Source organism: Ursus americanus, chromosome 12 (assembly GCF_024610735.1).
Source record: "Ursus americanus isolate L20-20 chromosome 12, mUrsAme1.1.p, whole genome shotgun sequence".
Lineage (NCBI taxonomy): Eukaryota > Metazoa > Chordata > Mammalia > Carnivora > Ursidae > Ursus > Ursus americanus.
In genome coordinates, this window is record NC_142138.1 from 67,744,705 (window position 1) to 67,762,608 (window position 17,904).

At 43.6% G+C, this 17,904-nt stretch overlaps 2 protein-coding genes across 6 annotated transcripts in view; one reads left to right on the top strand and one right to left on the bottom strand.

Moving 5' to 3' along the window:
- The window catches only part of LOC123802716 (uncharacterized), a 389,246-nt gene that overhangs the window by 63,136 nt on the left and 308,206 nt on the right, over nt 1–17,904 (top strand). The window lies entirely within an intron of this gene.
- LOC123780209 (putative NBPF family member NBPF5) overlaps nt 1–17,904 on the bottom strand; it is a 35,080-nt gene that overhangs the window by 1,872 nt on the left and 15,304 nt on the right. For 3 of the 5 annotated variants that reach the window (XM_087866324.1, XM_087866325.1, XM_087866323.1), the window contains 8 exons: nt 17,221–17,324; nt 16,277–16,681; nt 14,211–14,287; nt 5,280–5,483; nt 3,265–3,361; nt 2,284–2,498; nt 1,202–1,253; nt 271–386 (listed from right to left, as the gene is read on the bottom strand). In XM_087866324.1, coding sequence (XP_087722450.1) covers nt 271–386; nt 1,202–1,253; nt 2,284–2,498; nt 3,265–3,361; nt 5,280–5,457 — 658 coding nt within the window. In that variant the 5' untranslated portion in view covers nt 5,458–5,483; nt 14,211–14,287; nt 16,277–16,681; nt 17,221–17,324. Of the gene's footprint in view, nt 1–270; nt 387–1,201; nt 1,254–2,283; nt 2,499–3,264; nt 3,362–5,279; nt 5,484–14,210; nt 14,288–16,276; nt 16,758–17,220; nt 17,477–17,904 lie in introns of those variants that run through there. The other 2 variants (XM_087866326.1, XM_087866327.1) reach the window with 2 other exon arrangements.

Sequence of the window (17,904 nt, forward strand, 5' to 3'; positions counted from 1 at the left end):
GTGCTGTGACTTAGACAGGAGTTGAGCAAAGCTCGCTGACTCATGGAATGTCTTATATCAAACACAGTCCTACAGCCTGGATCACAACAGTTTGTAAGGATAGGATCTACTTATGGGGATTAAAACTCTGAGTCTACACAGGGTGTGAAGAACAAGGAATAGGGACACTACCTGGGGAACCACATGGACTTTCATCCCCTTTGGTATGGGACCATTCTCTGGCTACATCCAGAGCAGAGCCAATTTCCTGTTCTTCAAATGGGAACTCACCATCACTGTAAGACTGGTCACTGTCACACCCTTCTTCCAGAACCGAAGGGGTCAAATCGCAATCATCCACTCTGTCCTGTAGGACTTCCTTCTTTTCGACTTCTTCCTGCTCCACGCTGTGCCGGGTGAGACAGGAATGACAACAGATCAAACCGGGGGGATCAGACATCATGGCTTCCTAGCTGGTTTTGATGGGAGTTATAGGGAATGGTCACTAGAAGCAATGGGCCGTCGCCTGGAGAGGGAAAAAGCTATCCATCCTACAAGAGGCAAAGTGTGGCTGCCATGGTGGGGGATGGGGGGAGAGTAGCAGCAGCAGATACGCAGAGCACTGCCCACAGCAGGGCTGACGAGGAATGAGACTCTACCACCCCAGTATGGTACAGTCACGGCATGAAGCACAGAGGGAGACCAGGCCCGGGGCAGCCACCACGTTCCTGAGTCGTGTTGACTTTAACATAGATTGACCAAGTGGTTACAGCTCTGGAGTCACTGCAGACTGCAGAAATGTGTGGCTGCTAGGCACCTTTGTATTAATAGTGTCACATGACACCCCACGTGTTTGGTTTTGGTAAGTTACTTCTCTTGCTGGTTAATTTTGCTAGTGTCTGTGTACCAATTCCTTTGCTGGTCACCTTCCTACCAAGGCCCTTAGAGAACTGTGTAGGAAGTAGATACGCATCTCCTGGTGTCCAGTCACAGGAAAGAATGGGTATTTTGTCCATACAGGGAGTCCTGAGGCTGGTGAATCCATCTTGGTTTACAGCACCACAGAGACAACGGGCAACACGGCCATTCTTTGCTGACCACCTACAGTTTTGCTAATCCTTGCATCTGACATCTGTGACTCTCTTGACCTCACTTCCTTTTCTTTCTGAGACCCTGTCCATTTTTACCCACACATTACCGGTTCCTGAACATTCATTGTCACCTGGGGGTCCGTGTTTCCTCTTCATGTTCATCCTCCTCCTTCTCATAATTTTCTGCAAATAAATTCAGAAATGTCCCGTCAGCTATTCCCACATCACCACTATGAACACAGTGGCCTCTATGGCCCGAGAGACATAAGTGTCCTTGCATGACTAGGCATCCACTGCATTTAGGGCACTGTCCTTAAGAATTGCTGTGGCATGGCTTTCTGATGCATCAGGCAGTGTGTCTCTGATTCTGAGGATCAGCATCACTGACCCTGGGCAACAGCTTCTACTGTCTCTTGTTGTCCATATCAGGGGATGCTTGTCCAGTTTCAATCTTGGCTTTTGCAAACCGTGTCTAGCAGCGTGCCGCAAGTCGCGCCACAGGCACAGGCTCTCTGTGCATTCACAGCTCTCACATAGAGCCTCCTCCTTGTCCTGAGGACAGGACAACCACCCTGTCCCACATCCAACCACCGGGGACTTCATGGGCCCCCGCGTGGGCTCCAGTGTTACTGAGGGGTCATCTAGGAAACATGTTCCAGTCTAAACAGCGTTCCCACCTCCAAGTCCTACTGCATCAAGTTCCTCATCCAACTCCACACGGTCAGGGGCTCTACTTTGTCTAAAGTGCATTCATGAATTTTCCGTATCTCCTCACTACAGTGACAACAGGTTATTTGATATACATTACAGATGAGGAGACAGATATGGACGAAGTAAACCTCACTCTCTCACCCACATTTCATACAGACTGGGCTAAGTCTGGGAACCTCCCACTTAGGCGGGGATCCTAGTACACTAACTAGCTGCCTCCTGTCACAGTCTCCTTTCCGGGATCTAACACTGGTGGATGCTGCCTCCTGCCCCAAGGGCTGTGTTCCCTCAGGGAGGAAGCAGACATGTGGAGCACTATGACCTCCACCATAATCATTTCTCCTCTCTGTTACCACCTTCTAGTCCTGGTCCTCTCATGGCCTTGCGCACAATGGGGAACACAGGACAGCTGCTACAAACTGTGTGAGGGCAAGTGGGAAGACTCTTGTGAGCCCAGGGCCTTGGAGCAGCTCAGTGCAATCAGGGCTTGTGGCTGCCTTACCTGAGCTGAGCTTTCGGGCTAGGCACTTGGCCAGCCTGCGTCCCTCAGCCAGTTGCTCTTGGAAGCCCTGTCCTTGGCAATGCTCAGGGTCATCATGGGAGAGGAGGTCCTCGAGGTGTTTATCAAGGAGTTGGCAAACATCTCTCCCTTCGCCTAACTTATCATATAAACGGGTCAGCTCTTCAGTCTGGTCTTTGATCAGCAGATGGCACTGTCTACGGTGGGACAGAGAGAAAACTTAACAATGCAGAGAGTGGATCAATAGATTATAAGAGCTTTTGGGGAGATTTCTGGCAGAATTTCCCACAAGCAGCCGCCGAAACAAATTTGTGCACATGTGTGGTTACCTGCCTGTGGCAGAGAAAGAAGAAAGTAAAACAAGGCCTCCTCTGTATCAGAGAGTGCTCCTGTGAGCCCCCTTGACGTCCCTTGCATCTTTTTCTTCTGGAAACAGACCCAGGGGCCCTCCTAAGCACACGTCACAGACATGTCCCTCAGCTGCTCACTTTGGGCATACCCATTTCCCTGGAAAACTCCATATAGTGCATCGTGCAGCGAATGGACACACTGGCAGACACAGAAGTGTGGACCGTAGGGCTGGTATTAAGTCCTGAGCTCAGGAGAATGGCAGGGTCAAGAGGACAGCATTTGCTGAAGGAACGGATGACAAGCTGTAGTGAGCCAGGTCGTGACTGTGTGAAAGGGAAATGAGGTAGTGATCTCACAACACGGTGAATGTGCTAAATGCCACGAACTGTTCCCTTGAATTTGGTGACTTTGATATTTTTTTACAAGAGAGAATGAGGCTCTGAGTCATTGGAGTCCATCATTTACCAATCACTGTTGTCTTAGTTGTTTTAGACATAGTTGTGGAACGTGCCTGCCATGAGGGTTTCTGCCCTTCTGGCCCAGACTTGTTGCTGCCCCAGGTCAGAGATGCCCACAGCTTCCCTCAGGCCTCCCACACAGAGCCCTGCTTACCTGAGCTTCTCAGCCAACGTGTCTGCCCGCTCCCTCTTCTCCAGCTGCCCCTTCTCCCCCAGCACGGATTCGATGATGTCGCTTGACTCTTCGCACTCTGAGAAACAGAGGTGCCTGTCTCAGTGGAAAGCTGGATATGCTGCAGTGCTCGCTGTCTTCAAGGGAGGAGATGGGGTCCATTCCAGCGCAAATGGAACCCTGGCAACCAGGCTCTGCACGGGGAGCTCCACTTCTCATTCCTCAGCCTCTTAACTACAGGGCATTCTATTCCTCCCTGTTTCAGAGCCCAGGAAAGAACAGCCCCAAAGCTCAGAGGGGAAGTAGACGCGGTGAGTAGCAGGTATTTGGCAGAGTCAGGATTCGTATCCCCTGACACCGACCCTGATCATGGCCACTCTAGCAAGTCTTGTGGCCTCTTAAGTAAAACACTAAGCAGGGACATGACGTAAGGCCCCCAGGACTCCAGGACCGATGGGTCCCCTGAACTAGGATTTCTATACTGAACAAGTATCTCAAAGGTAAAAATTCACCCGATACACTCGTGTGAACTAGAATGCATAAAAGCAGAAGGACCTGAAAGGAATATGGCCAAATCCTAATAAAGTGTGTGTTATTAGAAGCAGTAGAATTATGAACAGAGTTTACACGGTGCCAGGCTCTGCTGTTAGAGCTTTACAAGGAACTACTCAGTATTCATTTCGACTCAGAGAACTAGGACCCGCGATAGTAGTAGTTTAACAGAGGAGGAATCTGAGGCACAGGAAGATAGGCAGTTGGATTTGAGTCCAGGAAGCCTGGCCCAGAGCCCATGCTCTTCACCCCTGTGCTGTGGTACCTCCACCGCAAGCCCTCGGGTGATACCTGTTTTCATCATCTTCACAACTGCTTTCCCAGTTAATGGGATGATTATCGGGAATGTTGTAAATAAGACTTTGTTTGTCCTTCCCTGAAAGCTCATCACCTCTTCACTTTCTTAAATAACAGGCTTCAATTTTTACTTTTGTCTGCATGAATCGTTTTTAATTATACCTCCCCTTGTTATATTGAAAGCAGATTGTGAGAAAATGAGAAAACTTCGGGCTCAGAGTTGTCAGGATTCCTTCCTATCGCTCGGCTGTGCACGTGCCCCATTCTCATGATTCCTCGGGCACCGCAGCCCCCTCTTAAAAATAAGGCCACCGAGCTCCTTATTTCAGGCTTACTGTGGGGGAGAGCCTACCCCACGCACTGGCTTGGGTGGTTCCTGGGGCCGTGGTCTCCCCCACTCACCCTCATTCTCTCTTGGCCACATGTCTCATGGCCCAGGCCTCAAACTGTTGGGCTCCCTACATCATTGAAGGTTCCCCAGCTCAGGGAGATACAGGGGAGGTAGCAGAGGTTGTCTGATGTTCCCGGAAACACGCTCAGCCTTATCACAGGGTATCAAATGGCCTCTGTGGAGCCAGGAAGCAGAGCCTGCATGGGTTCCCTCTCACCAGGGGAGTCACTGTGTGGATGGCGTCACTCATGGATACCACAGTTTCAGAGAAAGCAGAACCCACCTCTATCTCCTTGAAAGCAGGTCATGTCACCTGCTACCCTCCCCCCATGTGTACCATCAGCATGTTTCCCCAGTGTCACTAGCTCGGTGCTTTGCCAGTGGGACATCAGAGGAACCTGACCTGATGGAGCTCTGGAGTCACTGTGATGCAGGATCTGATACAGCACAGAGACAATCCTGAGAAGACCAGGCATTTCTGTGTCTGCACCAGGAATCAATAACTGGGATGTGAACTCTAACCCCACCCTACTTGTCACAGCTAGCCTGTGGAGGTTGCTAACCTATTTGTCTTCAGTTTTCCCATCCTCAGCAAACTGAGGGTAAAATACCCACCTCTACCATTCCTGGATTGTGGTCAGAATGAAATTTATTGTGACAGTGGAAATAGAAAGGACAACATCTGGAGAGGGTTTTAGTTTCTCAGAAGGAATACAGACAGCCATCGCTTTGGTGAGCATGACCTTGTAGGACTTACTGTATTTCTGCAGCTGGTTGGCCAGGGAGTAGGCAGTAGCTTCGGATATAAGGAATTTCTCCTTGAGGTCTCGGAAGTCCTGCTTGCTTTTCTCCAGCTGGGACTGAAGGTCCTGGTTGATTTCCAGGAGGCTCTTTTCTGCCCCAGGATCGGAAAGAGGGCCAAGAGGTGCTGCCATGGTGACGTGTGGCAGAAGAGGTAGAGCTGGGGAATGAGCAGAAGAAACCCAAACACAGGATGGGTTAAAACCCAGTGAAATCAGTAGGTTTAAATCAGGACTGAGGGTTGAGGATACAGGAATTCTCTACTTACTGTTGGGAACAATTTGAACAACACCCCACAGCACTTGAGACTCAGTAACCACAAAAACAAGGTTCAAGATGCCAGAGCTGATAGCCAAAGGCCCTGCCCCAGCTCAGGCTCCAACCGGAATGACAGAGGGAGAACCCAGAATGCCAGGTAACGGTCTGCACTTGTAATAACAGATTTGGAACGTTGGGCCTTTCAGTGGAACCCGGGGAGCCACTGCCTTCCAGTTGCCGAGGCCGTGCTGATACACCAGGCTGCCTGGTCTCCCCTGAAGGTCATCACTGATGGGGACCCCCCTCAGTGGCCACACTCAATAGTTGTCCACCCTTGTGCTGAGACCACAGTTCCCATCTCTTTCTAAAAAATGATGTCAGCATAGTTCTCATTCTTCATTCTTATGTGTGTATATTATCATCAAGGCACAAATAGCTTCCCAAGAAGTTTCCCTTTTTTTTTCTTAAAGATTTATTTATTTGAGAGAGAGAATGGGGCGTGGGTAAAGGGAGAGAGTGAGACAAGGGGCTCAGTCTCACAACCCATGAGATCATCACCCTAGCCTAAACCAAGAGTCAGATGCTCAACTAACTGCACCTCTCCCAACAGGTATTCTTAAGGGCTGCCATGAACTCATCCCACTTGTCTTTAAGGTAAAACAGATCTTAAGGGAAATATTCAAAGTCGCAGACTATCACGATGTTCTTCTCTGTGTCTTCTCTAGTTTTTTTTTTTTTTTCTCTAGCACGAGAAACATGCTAGTGCTTTAGTTATCTTTAGTTGCTTTGTATTTGAAAAGCTTTTAAATTTATTTGGATCTTCCTCTATTTACATCACATTTTTAGGATGTATGTAGTAAATAAAGTTTTCTTTAAAGCAAAACAAACAAACAAATGACAAAAAACCAAGAACATAAGAGAAAAACCAGAGTTAATCTATGCAATGAAGTTTGGAAACTGTTTCCTGTCCCTGCTCTCTCAGTGTTCTTCTTCCTGCATCTCTGTGTTATGTAGGCTACTCTTCCCCTTCTGTGGACATGTATTTTCAATTTTCTTAGCTATATACCTAGGAGTGGAATTGCTATGTCATATGTAACCCTATGTTTAACTTTTTGAGAAAGTGCCAAACTATTTTCCACAGCAAAGCGACAACCCCATTTTACACTCCCACTAAGAATGTGTAAGAATTCCATTTCTCTACAAGTCATACTAGTCGGGTGAAGTGATATCTCACTGTGCTTTAGATTTGTGTTTCCCTAATGACTGATGATGATACTGAGCACCATTTCACGTGTTCATTGTTGCATTGGTATTATCCTTTAGAGAAAGTCTACTCAAACTCTTTTTCCCATTCTTAAGTTGGCTGTCTTTTTATGGCTTAGTGTAAGAGGCTTTTTTGGGTTTTGGGGTTTTTTGGTTTTTTTGTTATTGTTTTTTGTATTCTAGATAGCAAACCTCCATCAGATATACAATTTGTAAATATTTCTCCCGTTGTGTGGATTGGCTTTTCACTTCCTTGATAGTGTCCTTTGAAACAAAAACCTTTTAATTTTGATGAAATCCGGGTTATCTATTTATTCTTGGGTTGCTTGTCCATTTAAGAAACTGGCTTCTAACCCCAAATCATGAAGATTTATAACTACATATTCCTCAAAACATTGCTTTTGAATGAGAACTTTCCTGGGTTTTAGGGGGTGGTGGACATTAGTTAATAATGGTTCTTGTCTCTTGATTAATTGTCTGTTGATTGCTATCTCAATTGATATTCTTGTGCTTGTTTTCCCTCCTATGGAGCATGCCGTGGCCTATAACAGAGATTTTGGAAATGGTATCTAACGATATCCTGACCTTGATTCAGGGGAGAGTCCTGGTTATATAGTTGAGTTGGTCTACACCTCATGCATAGTTTCACAAATTGCCAGGGCCTATAGTGGTGAGTAGTTGATTATTTTTCTGAGGAGCACTTGTCCGGTAGTCCAGATCATTCTAGGGCTAGGGTGGACTTTCTCAGTCCCCTCCAGACCGAGAAGACTGCAGGGGTTGGACCTAGTCAAGAATTTCATCTCTGGTCTTCGTGGAAAGTAGACATGCCTCAGGGTTTGGGGAAAGTTGTTCAATACAAATTGGTTCCCCTCCAATCTTCATATTATATACATGATTTCTTTGTAGAAAAGGTAAAAGGTGAAAAAAACTAAGAGACAGCCCTCAGAATGGGAGAAGATATTTGCAAATGACACTACAGATAAAAGACTGGTATCCAAGATCTATAAAGAACTTCTTAAACTCAATACACGAGAAACAAATAATCAAATCAAAAAGTGGGCAGAAGGTATGAACAGACACTTTTCCAACGAAGACATACAAATGGCTAACAGACACATGGAAAAATGTTCAAAATCATCAACCATCAGGGAAATTGAAATCAAAACCACATTGAGATACCACCTTATGCCAGTTAGAATGGCAAAAATGGACAAGGCAAGAAACAACAGATGTTGGAGAAGATGTGCAGAAAGGGGAACCCTCTTACACTGTTGGTGGGAATGGAAGTTGGTACAGCCACTTTGGAAAACAGTGTGGAGGTCCCTCAAAAAGTTAAAACTAGAGCTACCCTATGACCCAGCAATTGTACTCCTGTGTATTTACCCCAAAGAAACGGACGTAGTGAAGGGAAGGGCCATATGCACCTCAAAGTTCATAGCGGCATTGTCCCCAATAGCTAAATTGTGGAAGGAGCCAAGATGCCCTTCAACAGACAAATGGATAAAGAAGATGTGGCCCATATATACAATGGAATTTTACTCAGCCATCAGAAAGGAAGATTACCCAACCTTTGCAGTACCATGGGCTGGACTGGAGGAGATTATGCTAAGTGAAATAAGCCAAGCAGAGAAAGACAATTATCATATGGTTTCACTCATTTATGGAAGGTAAGAAATAGCAGGGAGATTGGTAGGAGAAGGAAGGGAAGAATGAAGGGGGTGTAAACAGAAGGGGGAATGAACCACGAGAGACTATGGACTCTGGGAAACAAACTGAGGGCTTCAGAGGGGAGGGGGTGGGGAGATTAGGATAGGCCGGTGATGGGTATTAAGGAGGGCGCATATTGCATGGGGCACGGGGTGTTATGCACAAACAATGAATCATGGGATGGCGCCTGGGTGGCTCAGTCGTTAAGCATCTGCCTTTGGCTCAGGGCGTGATCCCAGAGTCCTGGGATTGAGCCCCACATCAGGCTCCTCCTCCGCTGGGAGCCTGCTTCTTCCTCTCCCACTTCCCCTGCCTGTGTTACCTCTCTTGGTGTCTCTCTCTCTGTCAAATTAATAAATAAAATCTTTAAAAAAAACAAAACAAAAACAAAACACACATGCACAAAAACAATGAATCATGGAACACTACATCAAAAACTAAGGATGTACTGTATGGTGGCTAACACAACATAATAAAAAAATTTTTTAAAAAAGTAAAGGTGAAAGGATATTTATTTTAGAACAACTTGTCTGTTCTTCGCCAATTGTCTGTGCTTTTAAAAATGTGTAAAGGATAATTCAAGGTCAAATACCTTCTTAGCAAAAGTACAGTTCTTGCACCCTACCAGGCGATTATACTGAATCCTATGAATTGTCTTATTACTCAGATGTTATCCTTTTCCTGATGAGAAAAAAAAAAAAAACCTGAGAAATATTACAAAGCTTCCCAAGGCCACATATCTAGTGAAGAGAGGAGGCAGCATTAGAAACCATTTTGGGGGACACCATCCAACTCTTGACCTCAGCTTAGGTCTTGATCTCAGGGTCGTGAATTGGAGCCCTGTGTTGGGGTCCACTTAAAAAAAAAAAAAGGCAACCAATCTAGCAGATACCCCATTGGGTTTTCATATGCTTATTATCATTTGGATGTATTCTTTTGGTATGGGCTTTTAAAAATATTTCTGCCCATTAATATACTAGGTTTTTTTCTCATTTTCTTTGTGATTTATAAGAGTTCTTGATATATTTTCGCTGAGTGTTTTGTCAGATATATGTATTGAAAATAATCATTTCTGGTCTATAGATGGCCTTTCATTTTTGAAGGATGTCTTACGGTATACAGAAGCCTTTAGTTTTCATAACAACAATTTAATTGAATTTTTTATGGTGAGTGCTATTGTGTCCTGTTTTAGAAACATTTGTCTATGCCAATATTGTGAAAATACTTCCTATTTTTCTTTTATAAGCTTTGTAATTCTTGCTTTCATATCTCCAGTTAATTTCAATATGTAGTGGGAAGTGTTTGTTAATATTTAATTTTTAAAAAACAAACCATCTTTTGCTCTATTACCTTTAACAGAAAAGTCTTCCACTTCCCCAGTAAAGAATATTAACATATACTCACACGTATACAAAATCAAATAGCTGTGCATATGTGGGTATATTTTTGAATCGCTGTTCTTTCACTTTGATATATTTATGTCGGTTAAGTGTCTGACATGGATTCTGGCTCAGGTCATGATCTCATTGGTGGTGAGATCCAGCCCCAAGTAGGTCTCCATGCTCAGCAGGGAGTCTGCTTGATATTCTGTCCCTCTCCTTCTCCCTCTACTGCTCCCCCACTCACTTTCTCTCTCTCATTCAAATCAATCAATCTTAAAAACAAAACAGAATTTCCAAACTATTTTCTAGAGTAGTTGTAGAATTTAACATGCCCATCAGCAGTGTACGAGAATTCTAGCTCCTACACATCCTTGCCAATACTTGGAATGGAGATTCTTTTCATTTTTGCCATTTTAATTGGCAGATAGTGGTTTCAATTTGCATTTTCCTAAAGTAATGATGTAGATCTTGGCATGTCCTTATATGCCTTCCGTATATATGCTTTGCTGAGCTGTTCACAAATCTTTTACCCATGTTATCATTTTATTTTATTTTTTTAAAGGTTTTATTTATTTATTTGAAATAGACAGAGAGCAAGAGCGGGGGCGGTGTGGAGGTGGGGTGGGGAGGGCAGAGGGGGAGGGAGAAGCACATTCCCTGCTCAGTGGGGAGACTGACAGAGGGGGTAGGGGCTAGATCCCAGGACCCTGAGATCATGACCTGAGCCAAAGGCAGCTGCTTCACCAACTGAGCCACCCAGGCACTTTTCTTTTACCCATTTTTCAATTGGATTGTTTGTCTTCTTCTTAACTTTTGAGAGTTCTTTCAACGGTTCTATTAGGAGATCTTCACCAGATATGTAATTTATAAATATATTCTCCTTCTATGTTTTCCCTTGATTTTGCATTCTCTCACCAATGTCTTCTGAAGAGCAGAAGTTTTCAATTTTGATGAAGTCCAAAATTGTTCTTTCATTAATCACAATTTTGGTGTCATATCTAAGAAACCATTGTCTGGGGGCGCCTGGGTGGCATAGTCGGTTAAGTGTTGTGATGCCAGGGTCCTGGGATCTAGCCCCACATCGGGCTCTTTGCCCTGGGGAGGGTCTGCTCTTCCCTCTCCCTCTGCTGCTCCCCTGCTTGTGCTTTCTCACTCTGTCAAATAAATAAATAAAATTGTTAAAAAAAAAAACAGAAAGAAATCATTGTCCAACATTATGTTCTAAACACTTTTTTAAAGATTTATTTATTGGGGTGCCTGGGTGGCTCGGTTGGTTACTCATCTGCCTTTAGCTGAGGTCATGATCCCAGGGTCCTGGGATTGAGCCCCCTTTCAGGCTTCCTGCTCAGCAGAAAGTCGGCTTCTCCCTCTCCATCTGCCTGCCCCTCTGCTTGTGTTCTGTCTCTCTCAAATAAACAAATTCTTTTAAAAATTATAGATTTATTTATTTAATTTGCGAGAAAGTGACAGAGAGAGAGCAAGTAGGGGGAGGGAAAGAGGGAAAGAAATTGAAGCAGACTCCCCACTGAGTGCATAGCCAACTCTGGGCCTGATCCCACCACCCATGAGCTCAGGACCTAAGTCAAAATCATGAGTCAGATGAGCCACCAACTGTGTCACCCAGGTGCTCCTAAAGACTTTTCTACTACGTTTTTTTCAAAAAGTCTTAACATTTTAAGATTTCTATTTAGGCCCATACTCTATTTTAGGCTAATTTCTGCATGGTGTGAGTTATGATTCCAATTTTATGTATTTATTTTCACATGCATATACATAGGTCATATCCATATTCATGTGCTGAAAATATTACACTTGACCACTTAGTGAAAGATTATATATTTTTTTAAAGATTTTATTTATTTATTTGACAGAGAGAGAGGCAGCCAGCAGAGACAGGGAACACAAGTGGGGGGAGTGGGAGAGGAAGAAGCGGGCTCCCAGAGGAGGAGCCTGATGTGGGACTCGATCCCAGGACTCTGGGATCACGCCCTGGGCCGAAGGCAGACACTTAACGACTGAGCCACCCAGGCGCCCCAAGATTATACATTTTTAAAAGATTTGTTTATTTATTTTGGGGAGGGAGGGGCAGAGGGAGAGAGAGAGAGAATCCCAAGCTGACCCCCTGCTGAACATGGAGCCTGATGCAGGGCTAGATCCCAGGACCCTGAGATCATGAGCTGAGCCAAAATCAAGAGTTGGACACTTCACCAACTGAGCCACCAGGACCTCCAAAAGATTATACTTCTTCTTTTTTTTTTCTTTTCACAGTTTGTTACAATTTATTTTTAAGGCCAGTTATGTGTTTTTATTAAGATGATTTGCTTTTGATTAAAATGACTATGAAGTATATTAAATACTTTTCTGTTTTCATAGAAGGAAGGCACCCAGGTGCCCAGCTACCACTTCCATGTGCTAGTCTCTGTGAAGAAGGCAGAGGATATTACTTAAGCTACTGCTTTAAGTCAAAAGATAATACTTCTTACAATGCTTTGCTTCTCACGTTTATCAAAAACCTCTTCTCCGTATAGATGTTAGTTTCTTTTTGGAATCCGTAATCCATTTTATTGATCTGCTTACCTGTCATATGCCAATACCAATCTGTATCGATTACTATAACTTCAGAATAGTTCTTCAAATTAGGTACAGCTAGCCCTCAAACTTGGTTCTTTGTTTCACACGTCTTTGGGGCACACTAGGTCATTTACAGTTTTCTATGAATTTTAAAATCAACTCGTCACTTTCTACCAAGGATAAAGGCTGAGATTTTGAGAGTGATTCAATTGAGTGTATATATATCAGATGGGGGAAATTGATGTTTGAACAGTACTGAAGCTTGGGACCCATGAATAAGAATTTCTCTTCATTTCCTATGGCTTCATTCATTTCTCTGTGAAATATTTTGTGATTTTCACTCAGATCTATCCCTCAGTATTTCAGGCTTCATGCTATTATCAATGGTATCACTTTTCACATTTCAGTTAGGCATTGCGATCACATAAAACACATCTGAGTTTTATATGTAGAGTTTTTTAATGTTTTTTTTATTATATTATGTAGTCACCATACAGTACATCCCCGGTTTCCGATGTAAAGTTTGATGATTCATTAGTTGCATATAACACCCAGTGCACCATGCAATACGTGCCCTCCTTACTACCCATCACCAGTCTATATGTAGATGTTTTATCTTGATACAAACAAATGCTTTTCAGAGTCAAGCTAGATCTGCCAGTGACCATATCTTTGGAGATTTAGGTATTTGCCAGGTGACAAGAATCTTATTCCATTCACTTGGAGTTTTCTCAGCAGCCCAAAGAAAAGGTAAATAGCTCTACAAAGAGTCTTGTGGACGAATGCATGTGAAATGCTTTGTATGTTCATTAATAAACTTTCCTTAAGAGTAACCACTCAGTTGGTAAGGCTGCTAATCTATCTTGTGTTTAGATGCGATACCACAGTTGAGAAATTTAAGGGCCAATGTTTTCTCTTATTATTTTACTTAGTCTTGAATAATCTACTGCCAGCACTATGTACTACCAGAAGCCTTGGGACGGTATGCAATGATATATCCATCAAATACCATGAATGGTACCCAAACCTGATTCGTCTTCTTTCTGATGTGATCTATTATAAAATGATACCAACAGCATTAAAACAATTAATAGTGGCAGGCTGAGGGCTGTGTGTGACTCAGTTGTGTGACTGAGTTACCGTTGGAGACAATGGCTCCTACTTCAAATCTGAAGTAGGTGTCCACTCCCATGAGTCTGAAAGGGTCAGGTCCTGATTCTGCAACAGAAGCTGTAGTCCTTTGCGTCAGCTTCATTCCCCCAAGGAAGAGAGAAAGATCTTTGGTTTAAGTCGTGAGTGGTGTGTGTAGCATATTTAAGTTACCTCTTTAGGCTTTGAACTTAACATCCTATCAGGCAAAGCTTGCTCACCTCTGTGACTCACAAGTTCAAATTCCCAGTGGCTCAGGTGACATGTCTCAAAAAAACCAAAGCATCCATTCAGTATTAGGTGTCTCTCCTAAAGTTCACCCTTGATGGCCTAAAATGTGGCACACAAACAGCTTTATATGTGTTTGATTCATGTTTGTCTAATGGTTTTCCAAAGTCTAAGTATGCAAATGACTTTCGGTCCAGTTTTTGTTTCCCAATGCTCTGCCTATTTGACAGGGCTCAAGAGTCAATATAAACACAGATTTATTTCAATTTGTTTATAACCAACCAATCATTGTGTACATGACATATAATTCTATACATTCCTTCTTTTACCTGTTTACATTTGGATGTTGAGAGGATAGGATATTACTCGCCTCTTCCACTGACATCCTGAATTACAGTTCTGCTCTCTGTTAAAACAAAACAAAACAAAACAAAACAAAACAAAACAAAAAGCTGCTTGACTTGTTATTCATCAAAGTCATCATAGGATGTGTTTAAATCTCATTATTTCTGAGCGTCATTAATTTTTAAAAGATTCTATTTATTTTAGAGAGAAAGAGTAGTGCGAGCTGGGAGAACAGAGGGGCAGACTCCCAGAGGGAGCAAGAATCTGAGGCAGAGCCTGGGCTGAGCGTGGAGCCCAACTCGGGTCTTGACCTCACTACCATGAGATCATGACCCGAGCTGAAACCAAGAGTCAGACGCTTAACTGAATGAGCCACCCAGGTGCCCTTTGGTTTTCTAAGAATGGAAAAGTCATTTTTAGCTCAAGCCAACAGTGGATAATCTGTGAAAGAATGATTGCAGTGCTCAACTTCAACCTACTCACATATTATTTTAATCTGATTGTTTTAGGTGCCTTCCCCAGACATTCTCAATTGAGGCTCTCCTGAAATCAATCTGTCCTTATGGAAAACATCAGAAATCTACGCCCAAGTAACAGGCAGAATTAGAAATTTGTTTCACCATTCATTACCATCATCTAATATGCCCAGAGGGAACTGTCAACAATTCTGGATACACCTAGAGGTAACTTGTACTTATCCTTACCTAGCTAATCCAGTCTCTATTCCTACCGTATTTTCTTTTTTTTAAATAATATTTTTATTATATTATGTTAGTCACGATACAGTACATCCTTAGTTTTTGATGTAAAGTTCCATGATTCATTACTTGCATATAACACCCAGTGCACTATGCAATATGTGCCCTCCTTCATACCCATCACCAGCCTATCCCATTCCCCCACCCCCTCTCCTCTGAAGCCCTCAGTTTGTTTCCCAGAGGAGAAAATTAACTAGATACAAAGAAGTAGAGTGAATTGATGACCTTCCTCAGTACTAGTGAACAGCTTCCAACAGTAGGCCTTGACTCTTTGCATTTAAAGCATATTTGTATTTGGGAATTTTTAATTTGGGGGGAACATTGTATGCATTTTCACCTTAGCATGTTTTTCTTCAACTTCCTTTATAGTATATGGTTAACAAGGCTTCTGGACTAGTCAATATCCCCATAATTTCATGTTGAAAACTAGTACAGTTTTATAAATCAATAACCAACCAATACACAAGGCTACTATGGTTTTCTCATTGCCCTAAGGAACTGAAGTATACTGTGTCAATTACGTACTTCAAATCTTAAACAGACTGTCACATAAAAAGTATTTAAGATAATTAACTTAAGAGAAAATATTCAACTTCGACAGTAATCAAATAACAAAGTACAAAAATTAAAATCATCATTGCATTAAAAAAAAGAATTATTGCAGATCGTGGACTAAATTTTTAGTGTCCATCGAATCCAAAATTTTGCTAGATATGTTTTCTCAAGATGGTGTAATGTTACTATGAGCCAGCTCACTTGTAACTTCAAAAGCCCCAACCCTTTTTCTCCACCACCTAAGGGATACTGTCACAAACTCAGCCCAGCCCTTTCTTCTGCCACCGGCCAGGTGATCTGTTTTATTGCATGACCCTCCTGGCAGAGCAACTTTCCAGCATGTTATGTGCATTAAGGGCTTCCTGTTTCTCTACGACCAATGCAAGAAAGTGGTTTGCTTTGTTATTTGGCATCTAGAGCCATGATTAGCGTCAGCTTTGTTTCCCCGGAAGTCATCAGGTGCTGTTAAATGCAATAACTTTTCTCCCACTACACTACACTTGACTCCACTCAAATATTATATTCCCTAAACCTTCACTTTCTGAGTAGATCCTTGACCCTTTCCATTCATGACCCCCAGGCAGCATTATTAAGAATATTATTAATATCATGTGGCTTCAGATGCAATGGTCCACTACCCTGGGCCTCCCTGACCTTAGGGCAGAACTATCTGCAGTGAGAATGGACATTTCCAACCCTTATCCAAACATCATTGATCCCTCTAAGCCCACACTTACGTGGAGGACATCGACCATGAGGGCAGCTCCAAGGTCGAGGCTAGGCGTCTGGGGCAGAGCCTCATGGTCACATCCTCCTCCTCTTGGAATTGGTGCTTCCCAGCAGTTCAAACCAAGCCCGCTCCATCCTGTGGGGCTCGTCGGCAGGTGCACAGGTTCACTGTGGCCTAAGTTACTCTCTTAGTCCTCCTTCCTTGCAGAGTTGGAAGCTGCTGTATGCATTCCGTGGTCTCCCCTGATTTCTCTGAACTCAACTTGTCCTTCTTCTTACCTCCTGCACCAACCACCTGCTTCACCATTGCCTTGGACATCGTTGGGTTATTCTCATCCTCCAAACGTGCTGCTTTTCTGTCTTTCATTGGCTCCCTCTGTTCTCTGTTTTCAGTGTGGGCTCAGCTCAGGCTCCTGCAGGAGACACGCAGAGAAGAGACCAAGTCAGGTCTCAGCTGCAGTCCCCAGGGCTGCTTAACAGGCATCTCAGTCCCTCATGCACTCACAGAATCTGAGCAGGAGGTGACTTTGGAGAATTTGAATAACAACCTTATCTTACAGATGAGGAAACTGAGGCCCAGAGAGATTAAGACATTGCCCCAAACTCCTTTATCACTTGATGGCAGGAGAGCCCCCACAATGGCCTTGGCTGCAAGCTTCCCTGTCGAGGCACCTAATGCACCCTCCAGAAACCCACAACAGAATTTCAGGGGACACTGAAATTAAAAGTTCCCCTTAAAAATGCATAAGTAATTTTCAGGAGACCTTGGATTAAATGTAAGCATTTCCACTGTTAAAAACACCAGAAGGCCTATTTGGGGACAAATCTTTTCTCACAGCGATATAGTTCTCTTCCTTTTATTCACTTTTAAATCACTGGCTAATAGACCAGGATCACAGCACACAAGTGTATTACGTAACACTCATCATGATCACAAATAAAATGCACTTACGTGATTATCGATCAGATATCTGACTCCTGTGCCAACATTCATTTTCCTGAGAGGTGGCATCAGTCTGCCTTGCTCAGCCATGTCCCCAGTGCCTCCATGACAGCCTGCCAGGTGAAACATTCAGTAAATACTTGTCAAGTGGATAAATAACAGTTACCAGGAATGACGAACTTTTACTGATCTCCAGTCCCAACCATATTTCCATTCCAACCCTATCCCGGGTCTGTGCTGAAGCAATAAAAGCACAGCCTTCAGAGAAGCTGTCCAAGAGTCCGATAGCAGCTTCACCACAGGTCACATACGCTTTACTGGATCATTTAATTCTCTCTTTGAGCATATGTATCTCCTGTATGATAGAAAATGTATACTATAAATTAGGAAAGCCAGCATGAGCCACTGGAAAGTTAGATGTGAACTGGGACATCATGTAGCAGACAGGGCTCCAGTCCCTGGGCACCTGCTGCAGAGCTAAAGGACACCTACATCAGAGTCACTGTGGTGCTTGTTAGAATCCCCTGGGAATAAGGCAAAGAAGCTGCATTTCAGACAAAAACTCCAAGGAGATTCTCATGTATGAAAAAAAGCCTATTTCAAACAAAGAGCCTAGGATGGAGATTCTGACGCCCCAGTGCTCACAAGACTGACTCCGGTTTGAGCAGACCAAGTCCCTCATCCAAGGTGGCT